Source organism: Neolamprologus multifasciatus, chromosome 23, assembly GCF_963576455.1.
Source record: "Neolamprologus multifasciatus chromosome 23, fNeoMul1.2, whole genome shotgun sequence".
Taxonomy (NCBI): Eukaryota; Metazoa; Chordata; class Actinopteri; order Cichliformes; family Cichlidae; genus Neolamprologus; species Neolamprologus multifasciatus.
In genome coordinates, this window is record NC_140460.1 from 23,329,890 (window position 1) to 23,347,437 (window position 17,548).

Consider the following 17,548-nt stretch of genomic DNA (forward strand, 5'->3'; position numbering starts at 1 on the left):
GTGACTTGTGCACATGATGAGAAGAAAAGATGAAAATGATCATTCAAGCATGAGTGCAAAGGACTAAGAGTTCTGTTAGAGGACACACGTCTCTTCATATGAAGTCAAAGGGAAACTCTTGTTGGTGGATTGAAATTCTGGGATAATCTCAATTTTGTGAACTTGTAAAACTAACACTATTTTCAAAAGGAAATGGGATTTAAATATTAAACAAAGTTAAAATATTATAAAAATATATTCTATTATTTCTCCTAGTCGCTATTATTTCATCCTGGTTGCCATGAAAATTAAAGGTAACTTTAGTTGTTGTGATGCTGTGACTCCTCAGCCTTTTTTTTTTTTTTTAAAAAAACCCAGAGCTGTCCAATAAGGTTTGAACGTGACTGAGAAGTGCTCACTGTGTGGTCGATTTCACTTCAAATGGAACCAAAAAAAAAAAAAAATAAATGTTTTAAATCACATTATATTCAGTAAGACTCAAAACTAGACACCAGTGAACACATTCCTGATAGTTTTCTGATTATGAAGCAGGAGATTGAATGAGAAGCAGGGTCAATTTTGTCACAGAATGACTGATTTTTATAGGCACAGGAGTAAAAAGAATACAGGTTGGAGCCAATGGATGAAAACATGTTTTTCATGTTTTATATCTAATCTTTATATCAATCTAATCTACCATGCAGACAGGCAGTCAGATCACTAAATGTAATGTTAGTACAAATGACAGAAAATAAGACTGAAACTTTAATTTAAAAAAACGTTTAACAAAAACAACAACAACAACAAAAAAGCATCTCAACCCAAGAACACTAACGTCAGGTAATTTTCACCAACGTGATATTAGCTACGTGATTTCCTTTGTGTTGCATTAGAGCCTGGAGGGTCCCGCCATGATGCCTTTATTTTGTTTTGAGACTTTGCATAGAGGTTACGTAGAGAAAGGAGAGTACTGTTGATGTTAAGTATGTTTTAACAGTATATCAAGTAAAATAGTCCCAATGTTAGTGACAAAACAGCACATTAGGGTTCAAGGGTTAAAAAAAATATATATTTTTTTTATTATATAAATTTTTTTTTAAAGAAGCCTATGGATTATTTCACAATAGTAATTCCTGCTTCTGACCAGCAGAGGTCAGTAAGTTTACACTCTTTCAAATTGACTCTAGAAAGGCTCAGGTGAAGCAGTCATATTTTAAAGCAGGCATGGGGAAACTCCAGGCCTCAAGGGCCGGTGTCCTGCAGGTTTTAGATATCACCCTAGGTCAACGCATCTGAATCAAATGATTAGTTCGTTACCAGCCCTCCGGAGAACTTCAAGACATGTTGACACATCTAAAACCTGCAGGACACCGGCCCTTGAGGCCTGGAGTTCCCCCACGCCTTAAAGATCTCTGGTTTGAGACCGGGAGGAGAGACACTCATCCTCAGGGGGGTCACAAGCCAGTCACCACTAAGGCAGCAGCCCAAAACATGTTTCTTAAACTGATAAACAGCATGACCGCTGCCGAATTTAAAAAAAAAAAAAAAAAAAAAAAAAATCCATTCATAGACACAACAAATACACATTAGGACACATGGACTGACAAACACATGAATAAATAGATAAACAACCTCCAAATTGTCTGCTACCAGCTGGATAATCACATTTGTCTCTTTATTCAGAGCACAGCTGAAGCATGTTCAAGGATAGCCAGGTAGAACCTGACACTGTTAAAGCAGGTTACAATAAGATGAGAGTGCACAACTTTAAAGACTATAAAATATCACACGGTTTACACTCTGCAGGTGGATGCAGGAAGCATTTATTTGAGCAGGAAAATGGGAGGTTTTCTGGGGTTCGCAATACTCGGCGAGATAAAAAGCCTTTGGACGTGAACAAGAACAGAAAATCTGGTACCATAATTTCCTGCTGTTTGCTAACTTAAACAACAAGAGAGCCACAAAACCAGTGCAAGTCCTTCAAAACGAGGTTTGAAAACACCTGCAAACAGAGAAGCAATCAAATCCACAGCTAACAGTCACACCACAACAAAATACATATAAATATGCATATCACAGGGAACTCAACAACAGTCATGTTCAGCTGTGACCAAGAGTAATGACAACGTGACAGTTATGGCACAAGCATTATAATAATCAATATATACACACTCTACTTTGGAATAACCGCAGACTATATATATGTATACATATAGCAGACAACAATATGATAAATAAAGCATTTTGGCAATACAGTTTATCTACAGCAGTACAAATATATTTTCTGATATATCTGATTTCCTAAAAATAAATAAATAAATAAAGCAAAGGAAAAGGCAAACTGATGTTTTCTCTCCAGGTGGATAATATAACATTAGATTTATTTTTGTAGGAAGCACTTTAGGGTAATTACACCTGCAGGTATAGTGGGACTCAATGTTCAAAGCATCTGAAACCATTATCCCTCACTGGCATTTAGTCTTGATCAAACTTCCACAACTTTTTACCGTTTCCCAATAATACTTATATTCCTACTGCTCAGCGATGATGTTTTGATATTATTTTATTTTTGAATAAATGCTAAGCTCACAGAGGTAGTTCAACAGATGATAAGAAAGCAATAACCTTAAAACTAATGTTAAAAACTTCAAAAGTGGCCTATAATCACTTAAATTGAGACAATTTGTAGTTGCATTGTTGCTGGATTTGAGCTAAAAAAAAAAAAAAAAGTTGACTTTTTTAACATTAGCATGCTAAGCTGCCGCCAGCAGCTAGTTAGCTTTAGTTAGCTATATTGTTTATAAAAAAACAAAACATAGTTTATATTAATTAAATATTTTTAAAAAAAAGAGCTTTAAGGGTGCTGGTGGATTTTCAAAATACCTTTTGTAGCTTTTCACAAAGACTGGCTTTTTACTCAGCTTTATTTTTAGTCTTACTGGAAAACATCAAGCTAGCTTACAGCTAACAGATAAAATGGGTAAAAAGGAATAAAATGCTAGCCTGGCTGAGTTCAAAAGAAACAAAATCCACCAACCAGCAGCTTTAAAGACTAAAGGCCCTTTCCTTTATGAGCAAAACAGTTAGGACACAACATAAAATGTAAATAAAAACATATGATGACTTACAAATCTCATAAACTCCCATTTTCTTTACATAGGAAAAATATGTTTAAACTGAGAAAATGTTTGTGGGAATAGGTTAATTGGATAATCCAAATTGCCACTAGGTGTGAATGTGAGTGCGAATGGTTGTCTGTCCCTGTGTGTTGGCCCTGCGACAGACTGGCGACCTGTCCAGGGTGTACCCCGCCTCTCGCCCTATGACAGCTGGGATAGGCTCCAGCACCCCCCGCAACCCTGAAAAGGATAAGCGGAAGCGAATGGATGGATGGATGGACTGAGAAAATGTACTGAGAAATGAGTTTCTCAGAAGTAAATGGACTCTCCCAAAAGTCTAACAGTTAGTCTCCTCAGTTCACAGATATTTATAGACTGCTAAAGCAGAGGGTATGCTGCACAGCAGTAAACACTGCCCTGTGTCATGTTGCTACCATCAAATTCAATTTAAGCTAATATTTTTCTCAAACATTTCTCAGTTTAAACTTTGTATGTTTTCTCTGTTGTACTGTGAATAAAATATCAATGTGAGATTTACAAATCATTGTATTCTGTCTATATTCACATTTTACACAGCATCCCAACTGTAATTACATTAACAATGTAAGATTGTTAAATATTTAAAGAATAAAAACAACTTTTAGTTTTATAAGATTAGCTAAATTAAGCTAACTAGCTGCTTTATTAAAAATGGTACCACTCGTCTCACTAACCTTCCAGGAAGTAAATCCTCAAACTTAATATTATTCTTTTAATATAAAGCACAAGACTGATATTTTTCTGAAATTTCTACACGTATACTGCATTTCCTGTGACACAAAACATTTCTCAAAGCAGTCTGAAAGATGTTCAATATTTTCAGGATCCAAAAGAGGAAGGATCATTTTACTGTAGTATGTGACTGTTTAGAGGTCATCAGCATGGGTAAGCTCCCCAAAGGAAGCTATTTTAGTCTGATCCATTTCCATACTGGGTCGATCTTAATGAGGCAGAGCCTCTGAACTCTAGGGAGGCGACCGATGCTGATGGTTAGCTTTACAAGCAAAGATATTGATTTTTACATTACAGATTTTCAATATGTAAATCAATCTAAGTGCTTCTGGTTTCTAACACACTTTCCACATACATTGTTAAAGAGGACCTACTATGCTTGTTTCCAGCTCTATGATTTTATTGGGGCACTGTATTAGAGTAGCTATGGACGGCTCACAGTTCAGATATACTTAATATTTCACAGAGGTGCCTCATGCAACCCTCAGTTTATCTTCTGTCCCTAACTTTCTCTTTAAGGCTACAGTCACACAGGCCTAGAGACTGGTCAGCAACCCCTGACAAGTTTCAAGGGAAAATCATCTATTTTTTGACATATGTGATGAGGTTGCTGGCTATCATTGCGTGAAGTCAGTTGCAGAGAGGGCGCTGCAACAAAATCCTCTCTGCAATTGCTTTGGTCTGTCCTCGTTTCACGCTCAGTCATCCAGGTAAGAAAAGTCCAGACAGCTGACTCTGTTCATCTGGATGTAGCTTCCCAGTCTTCAACTAGCCACTGCAAGTTCAATGCCCACAGTTGTCATAATTTTGGCTGTGCTACAGTCTGTAACCTTATCCCTAGTGCAACTGTAGTTTTAAAACTGAAACCAACAACTTTTACTTTGAAGGCTTTTCTGAGTTTCTGGTTTGAATGAAACATGAAAAGTTACAATCTGCTCAGAACCAAAGCAATGACAAGGAGGTTTTCGGTAGGGCACTATATACTTTACAACCTAGCAACAACAAGCAACCAATCACCAACTGGTTAGAGAATACACCCTTTCCCCTTCCAATTAGGGGGTAACTAGCCATCAGTATGACTGCATGAACAAGGTTAACAATCAATTTCCACTTGCAACGGCCAACAAGCACTCGCAGTTAGTTAGGGAACCCTAATTTTTCCCTAGTGAACTGTGGTTACCAGGCAGTGGCAACTGTTCTCTAAGCCTGCGTGATTGAGACCTAAGAGCACCCTCACCCGAAAGTCCACTTTCTTTGAACAGGCCAGTATCGGGAAGCCTGCTGAGGGGTAGCACTGAATGCTTTGCGAGCTGTACTGTTAGTGCCTACTAGACTACTTTCACAGAAGTTTTTCTCCTGTGTGAAAGTTTTTTAATAAGAATTCCATTTAATATGAATTTCCTGTCACAAAAGCCCTTTTTCCATTAGTACCTATTCGGTTCGTCTCGGCTCAAAACAGCACGACTCGCCTCAAATCGTTTTTTTCCCCATTACAAATCGAGTACCACCTACTTTACTTTATTTATATAGCACTCTTCACAGGATAAGAACCACAAAGGTGGACGTCGAGGCAACGATATACCTCCTGCTTGGTCTGTGGCTTTTTTCCAGACTCTGGGACCACAGCGTTGCTTTTTGAACCCATTTTCCTTGTTGCCGGGTTTTAAAAGTGGCAGTTTTGATTTTCCTGAGGGGGACGCTCTAATGACTCATTGAGTGACGCCACTGACGAGCCAATAGGTGGCATGCAGTTTGTTGATGTCACATTTTTAGATCGCCCAGGATCACTTGGAACCCTGAGCGAGTAGGTGCTAAAAAAAAAGAAAAAAAAGAGCCAGTACCTGGTACCAGGTACTACCACCTAATGGAAAACCCAGTAAATAGTAGCGAGACGACACGAGTAGGCACTAATGGAAAAGGGGCTATATATATTTAAAACTAAATAAGAAAAAAAGCAAAGTAGGTCCCGTTTACTTCATTCTCAATATAACCAAAATATCATGGAAGCCATGGAGTTAGTAACTGGAAAATAAGGCTCTTCATAATAATACAATGATATAATTAACAGTGGGCATATCAAACATCAACACAACATTCTTATAGGAAGCTCTATTAAAAGTGCATAAAGTTAGATAAAATCAAGAAGATGATTAACTGATGATCCAGTGGATTAATTAGTCGGCATGTATTTTTATTATTTTAGCCATTTATTAAGCATGAATGCCAAATATTTGCTTTTTTAATGGTAAATTTGCTATCTATTTTAAAAATATGTTAGTAAGCAAATTATCTTTGGGTTCTGGACTGTTGGCAAGGTAAGACTAGAAACAACAGTTAATCAGCTAACAGAAATCATCACTCTGGGATCTTTATATTTGACACAAGAATGAAACAAGAGGGACACACACTGCATTGTGTATTGGTCCCTTGTTTCTAGGATGCATAAGCCAAAATGAATGCAGACATCCCATCTTTAATATCCTAAACTCTTTACATCTTAACACCTCACATTACTCATCAAACACTGTCTCTATAAAGCTCATGTAAACATATCGGCTAGTACAGATAAATGCTCCAAAGGGTTCACAAGCTGCAGCAATGCAAACACATTTCCCCTGAATATCCTACAATCATACATTCCAGTTACAAGCTGCATCCTGAAGTACGCAGAGATCAGCTCTGTCAGTCAGCGAGACAGAGCTGATCTCGACTGCATTGTCCTGAAAGCTGCAGAGCAGATGTGGGTCGAATCGCTGACTTACTGCATCTATTTTGGCACACTGGGACCAATTAAAGTGTTTGAAGAGTGCCATCGCTGGCCAGTCTCAGCCTCTGGGCAGGTGAAAGCCAGGATGTGACGGTGTCTCATAAATGAACTGAACCCATAAATAACACTCAGCCAGACTGGAAAAGCCTGAGTCCATGAAGAGATAAAAGAATGACAAAACAATCACTCATGCCTAAACTTTAAACTTAACAGGGTCACTTTAATGATAATGAGCAAATCCAGGCTACAGGACTTTTTTTTTTGGCAGTAAAGACAATAAAAGATAATTAAAAGTATGCTGGTTAATTATGGGTCATATTATTGCTGTGTAGTTTGACTTGAATTTTAACTGATCAAAGGGGTACAATTCAAAAGGTTGTTTTAGTTAAATATGTGATTCTTTTAATAAATATTACTAGCATTAGGAGCTAATACTGTGATGGCGACGACGGCGACATCCTGCCAGACGTACGAGCCAGGATTAATGAGGCCTGGATGAAGTGGCGTCAAGTCCTGTGCGACCGATGAATGCCAGACCGCCTTAAGTCAAAGATCTACAAGAGCGTAGTGCGCCCTGTGGCCCTTTATGGATCAGAGTGTTGGCCAGCCACCGCAAAGCACGAACAGGCCCTTCACACAATGGAAATGCGGATGCTGCGATGGTGACTGGGCCTGACACAATCGGACCACGTCACGAACATCGACATCCGGAAGCGGCTGGGCATTGCACCAATCACAGAGAAGATGCAAGGAGTGCAACTGCGATGGTGTGGACACGTGATCAGAAGTGATTAAAACTCTGTGGCAAGAACAGCACTGCGTCGGCGACCAAGGGGCAGACCAAAAAGGCGATGGATGGACCGAATTAAAGACAACGTGAAGAAGATCGGCGCCAACCTGAACGACGCCCTTGGCCGTGCCAAATGGAGGCGGCTTTGCAGAAAAGCGGACCCCGCAGAGTGGGAATAACACTAGGAGGAAGAAAAAGAAGAGGAGCTAATACTGTGACTACCTGATAAATCAAAGTTTTTGCTCCATTTTTGGTCTCCACCAGCTCATGGGAGAAACAGCTGACACTAAAGCGCAGCAGAAGAAAAATAAAACAGTAAAGCTGTGCATTGCAAATACAAAACACTGGACTCAAAGACAGTAAATTGTGCCACTAAAGTATAGGCCTGAACATACCTACATACCTACCTACCTACCTACAAAAGGCGGAAGAGGAAGTAGTTCCTTCCAATGTAGACAATCCGAATGATATAGTTTCTTTCCACTGTGTTCCTGTTAATGATAAACTACAAATTTACCCTAAATTACTAACATATCGATATTTTAATATGAGAATCGATTCTAGAACATAAATGACTGGTATCGGAGGAATCGATATTTCAGTATCGATCCGCACATCACTACTAAATGAGCATTTCGACATTGAATCTACTAAGCAGGGCAGCTTTAATTTTAATAAGGAATTATTTAAAGAGATACTCAAAGTTTTTTTAGTTTACATTAGTTGTAGTCATTTTTATTTTGCTAACTTTTACAGCAGACATTTATCATATTTAGACTTAAATTAAGACCAAATTAACTACAAAGTCATTTCCAGTGTATTGTTATTTATTTTAAGGCAGCTATGTGGTTGCATCATTTCAAGTAGTTTTTTTTTATAAAAGTCTAGTTGTTCATTTTATTCCAGTTAACTAAATATTTTTTTCCACATCTATTTTTTAACATTAGTTTGAACGTAAAAAATAACAACTTTCACATTGACGTTACTTATTTTGGCACACTCTACACTCCATATAAGACTGTTAGATTGTTCCGTCTACTAGCAACAATATTTCAGCTTTTATGACTTTATTTTTATTTTTGAGGGTGTGCTAGTAATAATTATTTGTCTGCTTGTACTTGTGCCAATACGCATTTAGTCGACACAGTTCAGAGCAGTATTCCTGCTGCTCAGTGAACTCTTCTTTTAAAACGGGTCACACATGTCACGGGGCTTTTTGTTTTAGGCTAAATGAATGTAAGCAAGCATAGTTGTCATATAGCAGCACAAGTGTTTAATGTCCATCAAGTAAACGGTCAGTTAATGGGTTCAGTTCATTTTTACTGATTAAACAGGGCTATCACGTGATTCCTAACACTAACACTGCCTCACATAAACATTTCAATAGGCTGGATATAAACAAAGACAGAGACAGACCCGGATCTGCTGGAAAGTGCAAAAGCTCAGGCAGAAGCAGGAAAATGCTTCCACCGTCTATAAAGAAGCAGGAAGACCAAAAGAAACAAAAACAAGCAAATGCTGCCTTAAAAATATATATCTAAGCAAGCGTGTACTTGCTTCATTTTGGCACGAGATAAAAGCTTTAGGTTCCTCCACATTAGCGTGTGGGGCAAGTGCAAAAGCACATGGAAGACAATGATAAACCAAATGTTCCAGAAAATGTTTTGATGATATAAGCTGTTTGTGCTGAGCTTAAATCATGAATAAAATAATCATCTGATTGCTACTGTGGGTCTTTCCTGAAAGCAAAGTTTAGATATCATCTGCTTATCCTTATACACATTATACACTCTTTACAATAAACTGTTACCTTCCACCAGTGAAGGGTAAGGCAGAGTACTCACTGACCATCACAAAGGAGCAAAATATGTCCATCAGAGGGCGCTATACACTAAGAAAGAAGTAATACACTCTCATTAGGCAGTATGGAAGTGGATTTGGATAATCCTGTGAGTTACTAAAGGTAATATCTTAATGTCTTTTAATGGCTTTGTGTTATATGTTCGCACGGAGCCAGCCAAATTTTTTTTGAAAGTCCTCTTTTTGGCAAATACCGTCCACGCGGACAAAACTGAGCTTTTTCAGAAACACTGAATCTGAAAATCGCAGTGTTAGTTTCTGTAAAGTCTTAGAAAAATGCATGTTTGGTTAAACCTCAGTAAAGAAAACAGAATTGGAGATTTAGGACTTCATAATGGTTAAAATTTAGTATTTCACATAAAAGCCCCAAAAAAAGGATTAATCACGTGGCAGCGTTTTGGACTGTAGTGACAAGTAAATCGTGAGTTTAAAACAGCAGTGTCTGCTATCTTAATCCTGGACAAAAAAAAAGAGAAGAGAAGGAAATAATCTGGGTAATTTCGGCGTGTACACGTGGACGAATATGATCCTAAAAAAACACACATGAATGGAATCATGTAGAATTCACATTCAGCAGGCTTAGTGTGAACATGGCATGTGGCCTCACGCTCAAATGTAGGCAACACAATTAATATATCAGGAGTGTCAAACAAGTGGGATAGAACTAGGCCACTAAGACCTCAGGCACACAGAACTAGAAACCAGTTGGTGAATCCCTGGCAACCACAGGTTGCTAGGGAAAAATGTGCATTACTGAATAGGTTGCAAAGACGTACACGGTGCTGCGCTACAAACGTCACTGTTGTAGCTGCTACTGGATAACCAAGAGTCACTCATATTTTGCATGTGAGACAACTTGTCTGCAACTGCTTACTAAGCAGCAGTAAAACTGAAAGGTGTAAAACTTGAAATAGAGACAAAAAAAAATGTCATCAGAACATTTCAAAAGGCCCCGCAAAGTGGGTGCTGCACATTTTTCCATAACTATTGGTGGTTGACAGGCAGGGGTCGCTAGACCTGCAAGACTGAGGACGTCTTCTCGTTGTACTCTGTCCTTAACCTCCGGAAACCCGAGCTCTCGTTAGGGATGCCTTTTTAATTTCTCTTAGCGATTTACGATTAGCTGGACCTACTCTTAACTCCACTATTTCTTCGACAGCCCAACAGAATAAAGTAATCATTGTTTTTTTTGAAAAGATAAACACTTTATTAAGAAGAATGAAGAGTAAATATGTTACCATATATCCCTGTATGATGATGCAGGGTCTCAGGAGTTCAAGATATCACAGAGAGTTAATCAGATTTATAAATCAGATCAATTCATTACATTAAGAACAATTTGGAGGTTTAGGGGAGTGGGAAGAGGTTAGCCTTCTGGTCCTGTTAGGATCATACAGGATTGGGTTAGTGGCCCACGAATAAGATGAGTTTGACACCCCTGAGCTATGACAGGTTTTTAATAGAAAAAAGAAAAAGATGTTTAAAGAATAGAAAAGAAAGAAAAAGCCCAAAGCGTGGCTGCTGATAAGTGGGACGGAAGTCGCGTACAGCCCTTAGTGAGGGTGGGACAGTGTGTGTGAGCTGATTACACCCCTCTCACAGGTCAGTGGCACAGTTTCAGAAACACCCTGGGGAGTCAGCGTGGAGAGTCCCCGCCCACCCTCGCAGTACGTTTGACATTTGGTCACTTCCAGCGTAGAGCTGCTCGCTCAACTGCAGCGCAGTTTGGCCAGGAAGTAGGCCATGCTGAGGAAGATCCACACCACCAGGAGGTTGGGGCTGAGGGCCAGCAGGGGCAGGGAGTACATGAGGCTGGGGTCCAGCCGGAAGTCACGCACCGGCAGCAAGCCGCTCAGGTTCTTCTGGATCACCCCCTCCCTCGTGCCAATGCTGCCAAGCCACGGGGACGGGAAGAGGAAGAAGAGAAGGAGGAGGAGGTGGTTGTGTGAAGCAGCAAACAAGGCAGGGGGAAGGAGGGAGGAAAAGAGGGGGAAATAAAGATAAGAAGAGGGACGGAGGAGGAAATTGCAAGAAGGAAGGAGGAAAGGTGAAGGAGGAGGCCAAAATAAACAGATGGAGTGTGAGTGCACACAAGTGCGACGGCAAATTAACACGTGACCAAAATAAAAAATAAAAAAATCAGAGTGACAGTGAAGAAGCCACATCCACAATGACCGGAGGCATTTTAGACCAAAATAAAAACAATAATATCAAGGCGACGACAAATGGGCAGGTGGAGTAGAAATCAACAACACAACAACCCCGCAAAAATGAGCCAATCACAGGAGCAAAACAGCAATCATGTAACGGGAAACAAGAGGAGGAAGAAACAGGAGGAGGAGGAGGAGAGAGAAAAGAGAGAAATTAAGAAAGGGAAAGAAGGTAAGAAAACACAGCAATGGCTCTCCATGTTTATATACTCTAAGACATGGGTGGAGGAAGGAGGGACAGATGGAGGGAAAAGACTGGAAAAAACACCCTTTTATTGAAGGAGTAAAGCTTAAAGGAAGAACTTCAGACTATAAATGATAAAGATGGCGTCCTATTAGAGGTAACATGCAATAAGGGTGTCTTATCCATTTACTTCATCCACTTTAAACCACTTAGTGCAGATAGCTGGGGATAAAAGAGGGAGTGAAGGGGGCCGATATCTCCAAGCATTGTTTAGCATGCTTCTGAGCTCCAACATAATAAAACAAACTCTAAAAATGATCGGATTTCATGCGCGTCGGCTGGTGAGGAGGAGGAGAGGAAAAAGGGGAGAGGAAGAAAGGTGAAGAGACATTGTATCATGCGAGTATCTGCAGGACTTTATTGTAGACAGGCGTGTTTCCATCTTTAACAGAAATATTCACAACAGGAAGTCACACAACCGTCGACAGAGAAAGTAACAAACACTTTCAGAGGCTTTTAAAGGAGAAACACTGACTGTCCTCCAGCAGGAAATTACATAAATATCAATAATGCTCCGTTCAGGAATACCAATTCCCAGCATCCCTCGTGTTTCCTGGGTTTTTTTGTAAATAAAAACATTTCTTTTAAAGGGGACTGAGTGAGAGTGGTTAGAATTTTGAGAAAAAAAACTTTAAGGTTAAAGATAAATGCGCCAAATAAATGGCAAAGAAATGTGGTTATTTCACAAGAAAATCAAATGAACTGGTAAATTTGCCAGAAAAAAGTGGCAAATTTAAGCGTTAAATGTACATTTACAAGAAAAAGGGTCGTAAACAACATGCTATTTCACAAGAAATTAAAATTACATTAACGGATACATTTAAGTGATAAATGTTGTAAATTTACCAAGATAAGTGGGAAATTTGAGAGAAAAGTGACAGATTTCCAAGAAAAGTTACAAACATATACAAGATAAATGTGGAAAATGAATAAAATGGAAAATTTCAGAGGAAAAAGTAGCAAATTTACCACATAATGTGAATAATGTATGAGAAAAACTCTGCGCCTCTGTTTTTCAACTCTAAAAGTTTGAGTTTTTACTCATCTCACTCAGACCCTTTTTTGATTTATCTACTTCCTTTAATTTATTTAGTTGTTTTTTTTAACCTTCAGTGACCCTAATTTGCTGTCATGAACAGAGAATGATTGTTTCCATAGTAACAATGTGGGGTGAATTCATCCAAAAAAAAAAAAAAATCTTAAGCAAATGAAGGAAAAGAAAAGCCTAGGTTTTTGTCTTTATAAAGTATAGAATCAGCGTTAGTTTACAGTAGCATTTGCCACAAAGTCAAGCCCAATGTTTCTACAGGCTAATCTTCTTTGTAGCTTTTGTGGCTCTTGTAGCCTACTTTTGCTTCTGCAAGGCGCTTTGCAACCCACCTCCACCCCAGCTCTACCTTTATCTGGTGTTCCTGACTTCAACCCTGATCATTTTTATTTATTTATTTATTTTTTAAAAACACACAGAGGCAAACAAAGTCCAGTTCTTTTACACAGGCAGAGATTGTTTTTGGAAGCAATAAAATGAGGATGGGTGAAGGAACTCTATGGCAGGTGTTTTGGTTACACAAATAAAGGAAAGGAAAGACAGTTGAGACAAGTAGACGGATGTTCAAAACTGATGTTTAGACAGACAAGACAAGAACACAGACCAACAAACACTCGACATAACCATTAAGAGGACTGAGTAGCAGTTGGGTAGCTCTCTTCTCCATGTAAGCGTCTTTCTTAGGTTTAGAAAGCATCAAAAGTTACTGATAAACTTTGAGCCTTTATGAGAGGAATCTGCCGGTGAAGTGAGGTAACCAACTGAGTCTTAACTCATTCGAGCATCACCTTCGAGACAGCCTCCAGCTCGCCTTGTTATGCAGAGGAAGCAGGTGATGAGTTTTCAAACCACACGTGGGCAAAACTGATTTTAGAGATTCAATAAAGTAAAACACTGAATCTGAGAAGCTGTGGATGTATTTCTCTGGAGCTGCGTAACATCAGCCATGTCTCCACATTCTGAAGTGGACATTTGTCCTTCTGAATTTTGAGAAAGTCAGAAATGTGCTTGTCTATGGTTCCTGTTTGTAATATACATGTAGAGGGGGGTACTAACAAGCATCACTGAGGCACCTTGGCACAAAAGAAAACTTTGACATGCACTGATGTGTGGAAGCAGAAGGAAATGATATCCTAATCTTTGATATATCTCTTCTCTTACAGATGTGTGCCAACAAGGACTGAAAAATTAAACTGACCAAGTACCTCAAACGTCTGCCTGAGGCTGACTTCAACAGTGAGTCAGTCACCATAGACTGCCATGCTAAAATGTCAATCATTACAGCAAAAATAAACGTGTTACAGCCTGGTTTCAGTCTCTTTAACCAACAACTGCATGCGGCTGAAACTGGCTGCTTTGACGTGCAGACTTCACCTCCACTTGTCTGAAATGGAGCCGCTGACAGTGTTTGTGCTGATGTTCTGACAGGATCGACCAAATATTATGGAAGCTTGTTATCGCCCCTGAAAAAGGAATTTTCGTGAAATTTAAAAAAAAAAATTTTCTCACAAGCCTGAGCTCCACGCAGCCATTTCTTACTGCATGACAGACTCAAGACAGAGGTCATGGAGGCAGCAGTCTGAGCAGAGATGTCTGGACTTTCCTCACCAGGACGCTCTAGGCCGCAGGTCGATGATTGATTTTGTAATTGTATCACCAGACCTGCGACCATATGTTCTGGACACTCGGGTAAAGAGAGGGGCTGAGCTGTCAACTGATCACCACCTGGTGGTGAGTTGGATCAGGTGGCGGGGGGAGGACGCTGGACAGACCCGGTGCACCTAAACGCATAGTGAGGGTGTGCTGGGAACGCCTAGCAGAGGCCCCAGTCCGCGAGATCTTCAACGCACACCTCCGGCAGAGCTTCAACAGCATTCCGAGGGAGACTGGGGACATTGAGTCTGAATGGACCATGTTCAGCGTCTCCATTGCCGAAGCTGCTGCATTGAGCTGTGGCCGCAAGGTGGTTGGAGCCTGTCGTGGTGGTAATCCTCGAACCAAATGGTGGACACCAGAGGTGAAGGGAGCCACCAGGCTAAAGAAGGAGTCCTATCGGGCTTGGTTAGCCTGTGGGACTCCGGAGGCAGCTGACAGGTACCGACAGGCCAAGCGGAATGCGGCTCAGGCAGTAGCTGAAGCAAAAACTCGGGTGTGGGAGGAGTTCGGAGAGGCCATGGAAAAAGACTTTCGGACTGCCTTGAAGATATTCTGGCAAACTGTCAGGCGTCTTAGGGAAAGCGGTGCTCTACCTGTACTGTGTGTAGTGCTGGCGGAGCACTGCTGACTTCAACTGAGAAAATTGTCGGACGGTGGAAGGAATACTTCGAGGACCTCCCTTAATCCCACTGACACGTCTTCCGAGGAGGAAGCAGAGTCTGGGGATGACCCGCCAATTTCCGGGGGCGAGGTCACTGAGGCAGTTAAACAACTCCTTGGTGGCAGAGCCCCTGTTGTGGATGAGGTCCGCCCCGAGTTCCTGAAGGCTCTGGACGTTGTAGGGCTGTCCTGGTTGACACACCTCTACATTGCTGCGTGGAGATCAGGGGCAGTACCCCTGGACTGGCAGACCGGGGTGGTGGTCCCCATCTTTAAGAAGGGGGACCGGAGGGTGTGTTCCAACTACAGGGGGATCACACTCCTCAGCCTCCCTGGGAAAGTCTATGCCAGGGTGCTGGAAAGGAGAGTTCGTCCGCTAGTCGAACCTCGGATACAGGAGGAACAATGCGGTTTTCGTCCTGGTCGCGGAACACTGGACCAGCTCTTTATCCTCTCAAGGATACTTGAGGGTGCATGGGAGTTTGCCCAACCAGTCTACATGTGTTTTGTGGACTTGGAGAAGGCATTCGACCGTGTCCCTCGGGGTGTCCTGTGGGAGGTGTTGCGGGAGTATGGGGTGTCTGGCCCATTGCTACGGGCCATTCGATCCCTGTACAACCGTTGCAAGAACTTGGTTCGCATTGCCGGCAATAAGTCGGACTCGTTCCCGGTGGGTGATGGGCTCCGCCAGGGCTGCCCTTTGTCACCGGTTCTGTTCATAATTTTTATGGACAGGATTTCTAGGTGCAGCCAAATGGAGGACGGGTTTCACTTCGGTGGCCTCAGAATCTCATCTCTGCTTTTTGCGGATGATGTGGTTCTGTTGGCTTCATCGGGTGATGGCCTCCAGCTCGCACTGGAATGGTTCGTAGCCGAGTGTGAAGCAGCGGGAATGAGGATCAGCACCTCCAAATCTGAGGCCATGGTTCTCAGCCGGAAAAGGCTGGAGTGCCCACTCTGGGTCGGGGATGAGTTCCTGCCCCAAGTGGAAGAGTTCAAGTATCTCGGGGTCTTGTTCGCGAGTGATGGGAGAAGGGAGCCGGAGATCGACAGACGGATTGGTGCTGCGGCCGCAGTGATGCGGACACTGCACCGGTCCATCGTGGTGAAGAGAGAGCTGAGTGTAAAAGCGAAGCTCTCAATTTACCGGTCGATCTACGCCCCTACCCTCACCTACGGCCACGAGCTGTGGGTAGTGACCGAAAGAACGAGATCGCGGATACAAGCAACGGAAATGAGCTTCCTCCGAAGGGTGGCTGGCCTCTCCCTTAGAGATAGGGTGAGAAGCTCAGCCATCCGGGAGGGGCTCCGAGTAGAGCCGCTGCTCCTCCACATCAAAAAGAACCAGCTGAGGTGGTTCCGGCATCTGACAAGGATGCCTCCTGGGTGCCTCCTGGGTGGGGTGTTCCGGGCATGTCCCACTGGGAGGAGGCCCCGGGGCAGACCCAGGACACGCTGGAGAGATTATATCTCTCGGCTGGCCTGGGAACGCCTTGGGTGTTCCCTCGGATAAGCTGGAGGAGGTGGCTGGGGAGAGGGAGGTCTGGGCTTCTCTGCTTAGGCTGCTGCCCCCGCGACCCAGCCACGGATAAAGCAGAAGAAGATGGATGGATGGATGGATAAACGTGTTTACAGCCTGGTTTTAGTCTCTTTAACCAACAACTGCATGCGGCTCAAACTGGCTGCTTTGACACCCAGACTTCACCTCCACTAGTCTGAAATGGAGCCCCTGACAGTGTTTATGCTGATGTTCTGACAGGACTCAACCAAATATTATGGAAGCTTGTTATCGCCCCTGAAAAAGCAATTTTCGTGAAATTTTTTAATATTTTTTTCCTCACAAGCCTGAGCTCCACGCAGCCATTTCTTACTGCATGACAGACTCAAGACAGAGGTCATGGAGGCAGCAGTCTGAGCAGAGACGTCTGGACTTTCCTCACCCTGACCACGTCATCCACCTCATCCAGGAGGGGAAATGGAGTCGCTCCCAAGCCATCTGAGAGACATAATCCCGCCAGCAAATCCTGTAAGTGCCTTGGGGCCTCCTCCTGATAGGACATGCCTGGAATACCTCTCAAATGACCAAGTTCTCGACAAGTAATTTTGACTTGTATTACAAAATACTATCAAAAATATATTAAAAAAAAAAAAAAGGTTTTTTTCAGTGTGAACATAAGCCTCCATAAAATATATTATCTTCTAGTTTAAAAAAGAAAAAGTAAGACACTGCTCCCTTATTTCCCACAGCACACGGATCCACATATTTGAAGTGGGACAGAAGTAACCACTAACACATCATTTAAACACCTACTGTATTCCCATTGGTTAAAACTACATGGAGAACAGTTAAAGTCAGATTACCAAGTAGCACACTGATGAACTCCTGATCTTTTCATCCTTGCACAGAAGTTATTTATTTAGTAAAAGTTGTCTTTTTTTTGCCC

The 17,548-nt window shown here is 41.7% G+C and overlaps 1 protein-coding gene across 12 annotated transcripts in view; it reads right to left on the bottom strand.

Moving 5' to 3' along the window:
• Nucleotides 1-17,548, bottom strand: part of inpp4ab (inositol polyphosphate-4-phosphatase type I Ab) — a 75,983-nt gene that overhangs the window by 602 nt on the left and 57,833 nt on the right. For 8 of the 12 annotated variants that reach the window (XM_085150540.1, XM_085150543.1, XM_085150539.1 and 5 more), the window contains one exon: nt 351-11,176. The exons of the other annotated variants lie outside the window; for them this stretch is intronic. In XM_085150540.1, coding sequence (XP_085006666.1) covers nt 10,996-11,176 — 181 coding nt within the window. In that variant the 3' untranslated portion in view covers nt 351-10,995. Of the gene's footprint in view, nt 1-350; nt 11,177-17,548 lie in introns of those variants that run through there. 12 annotated transcript variants of the gene reach the window in all.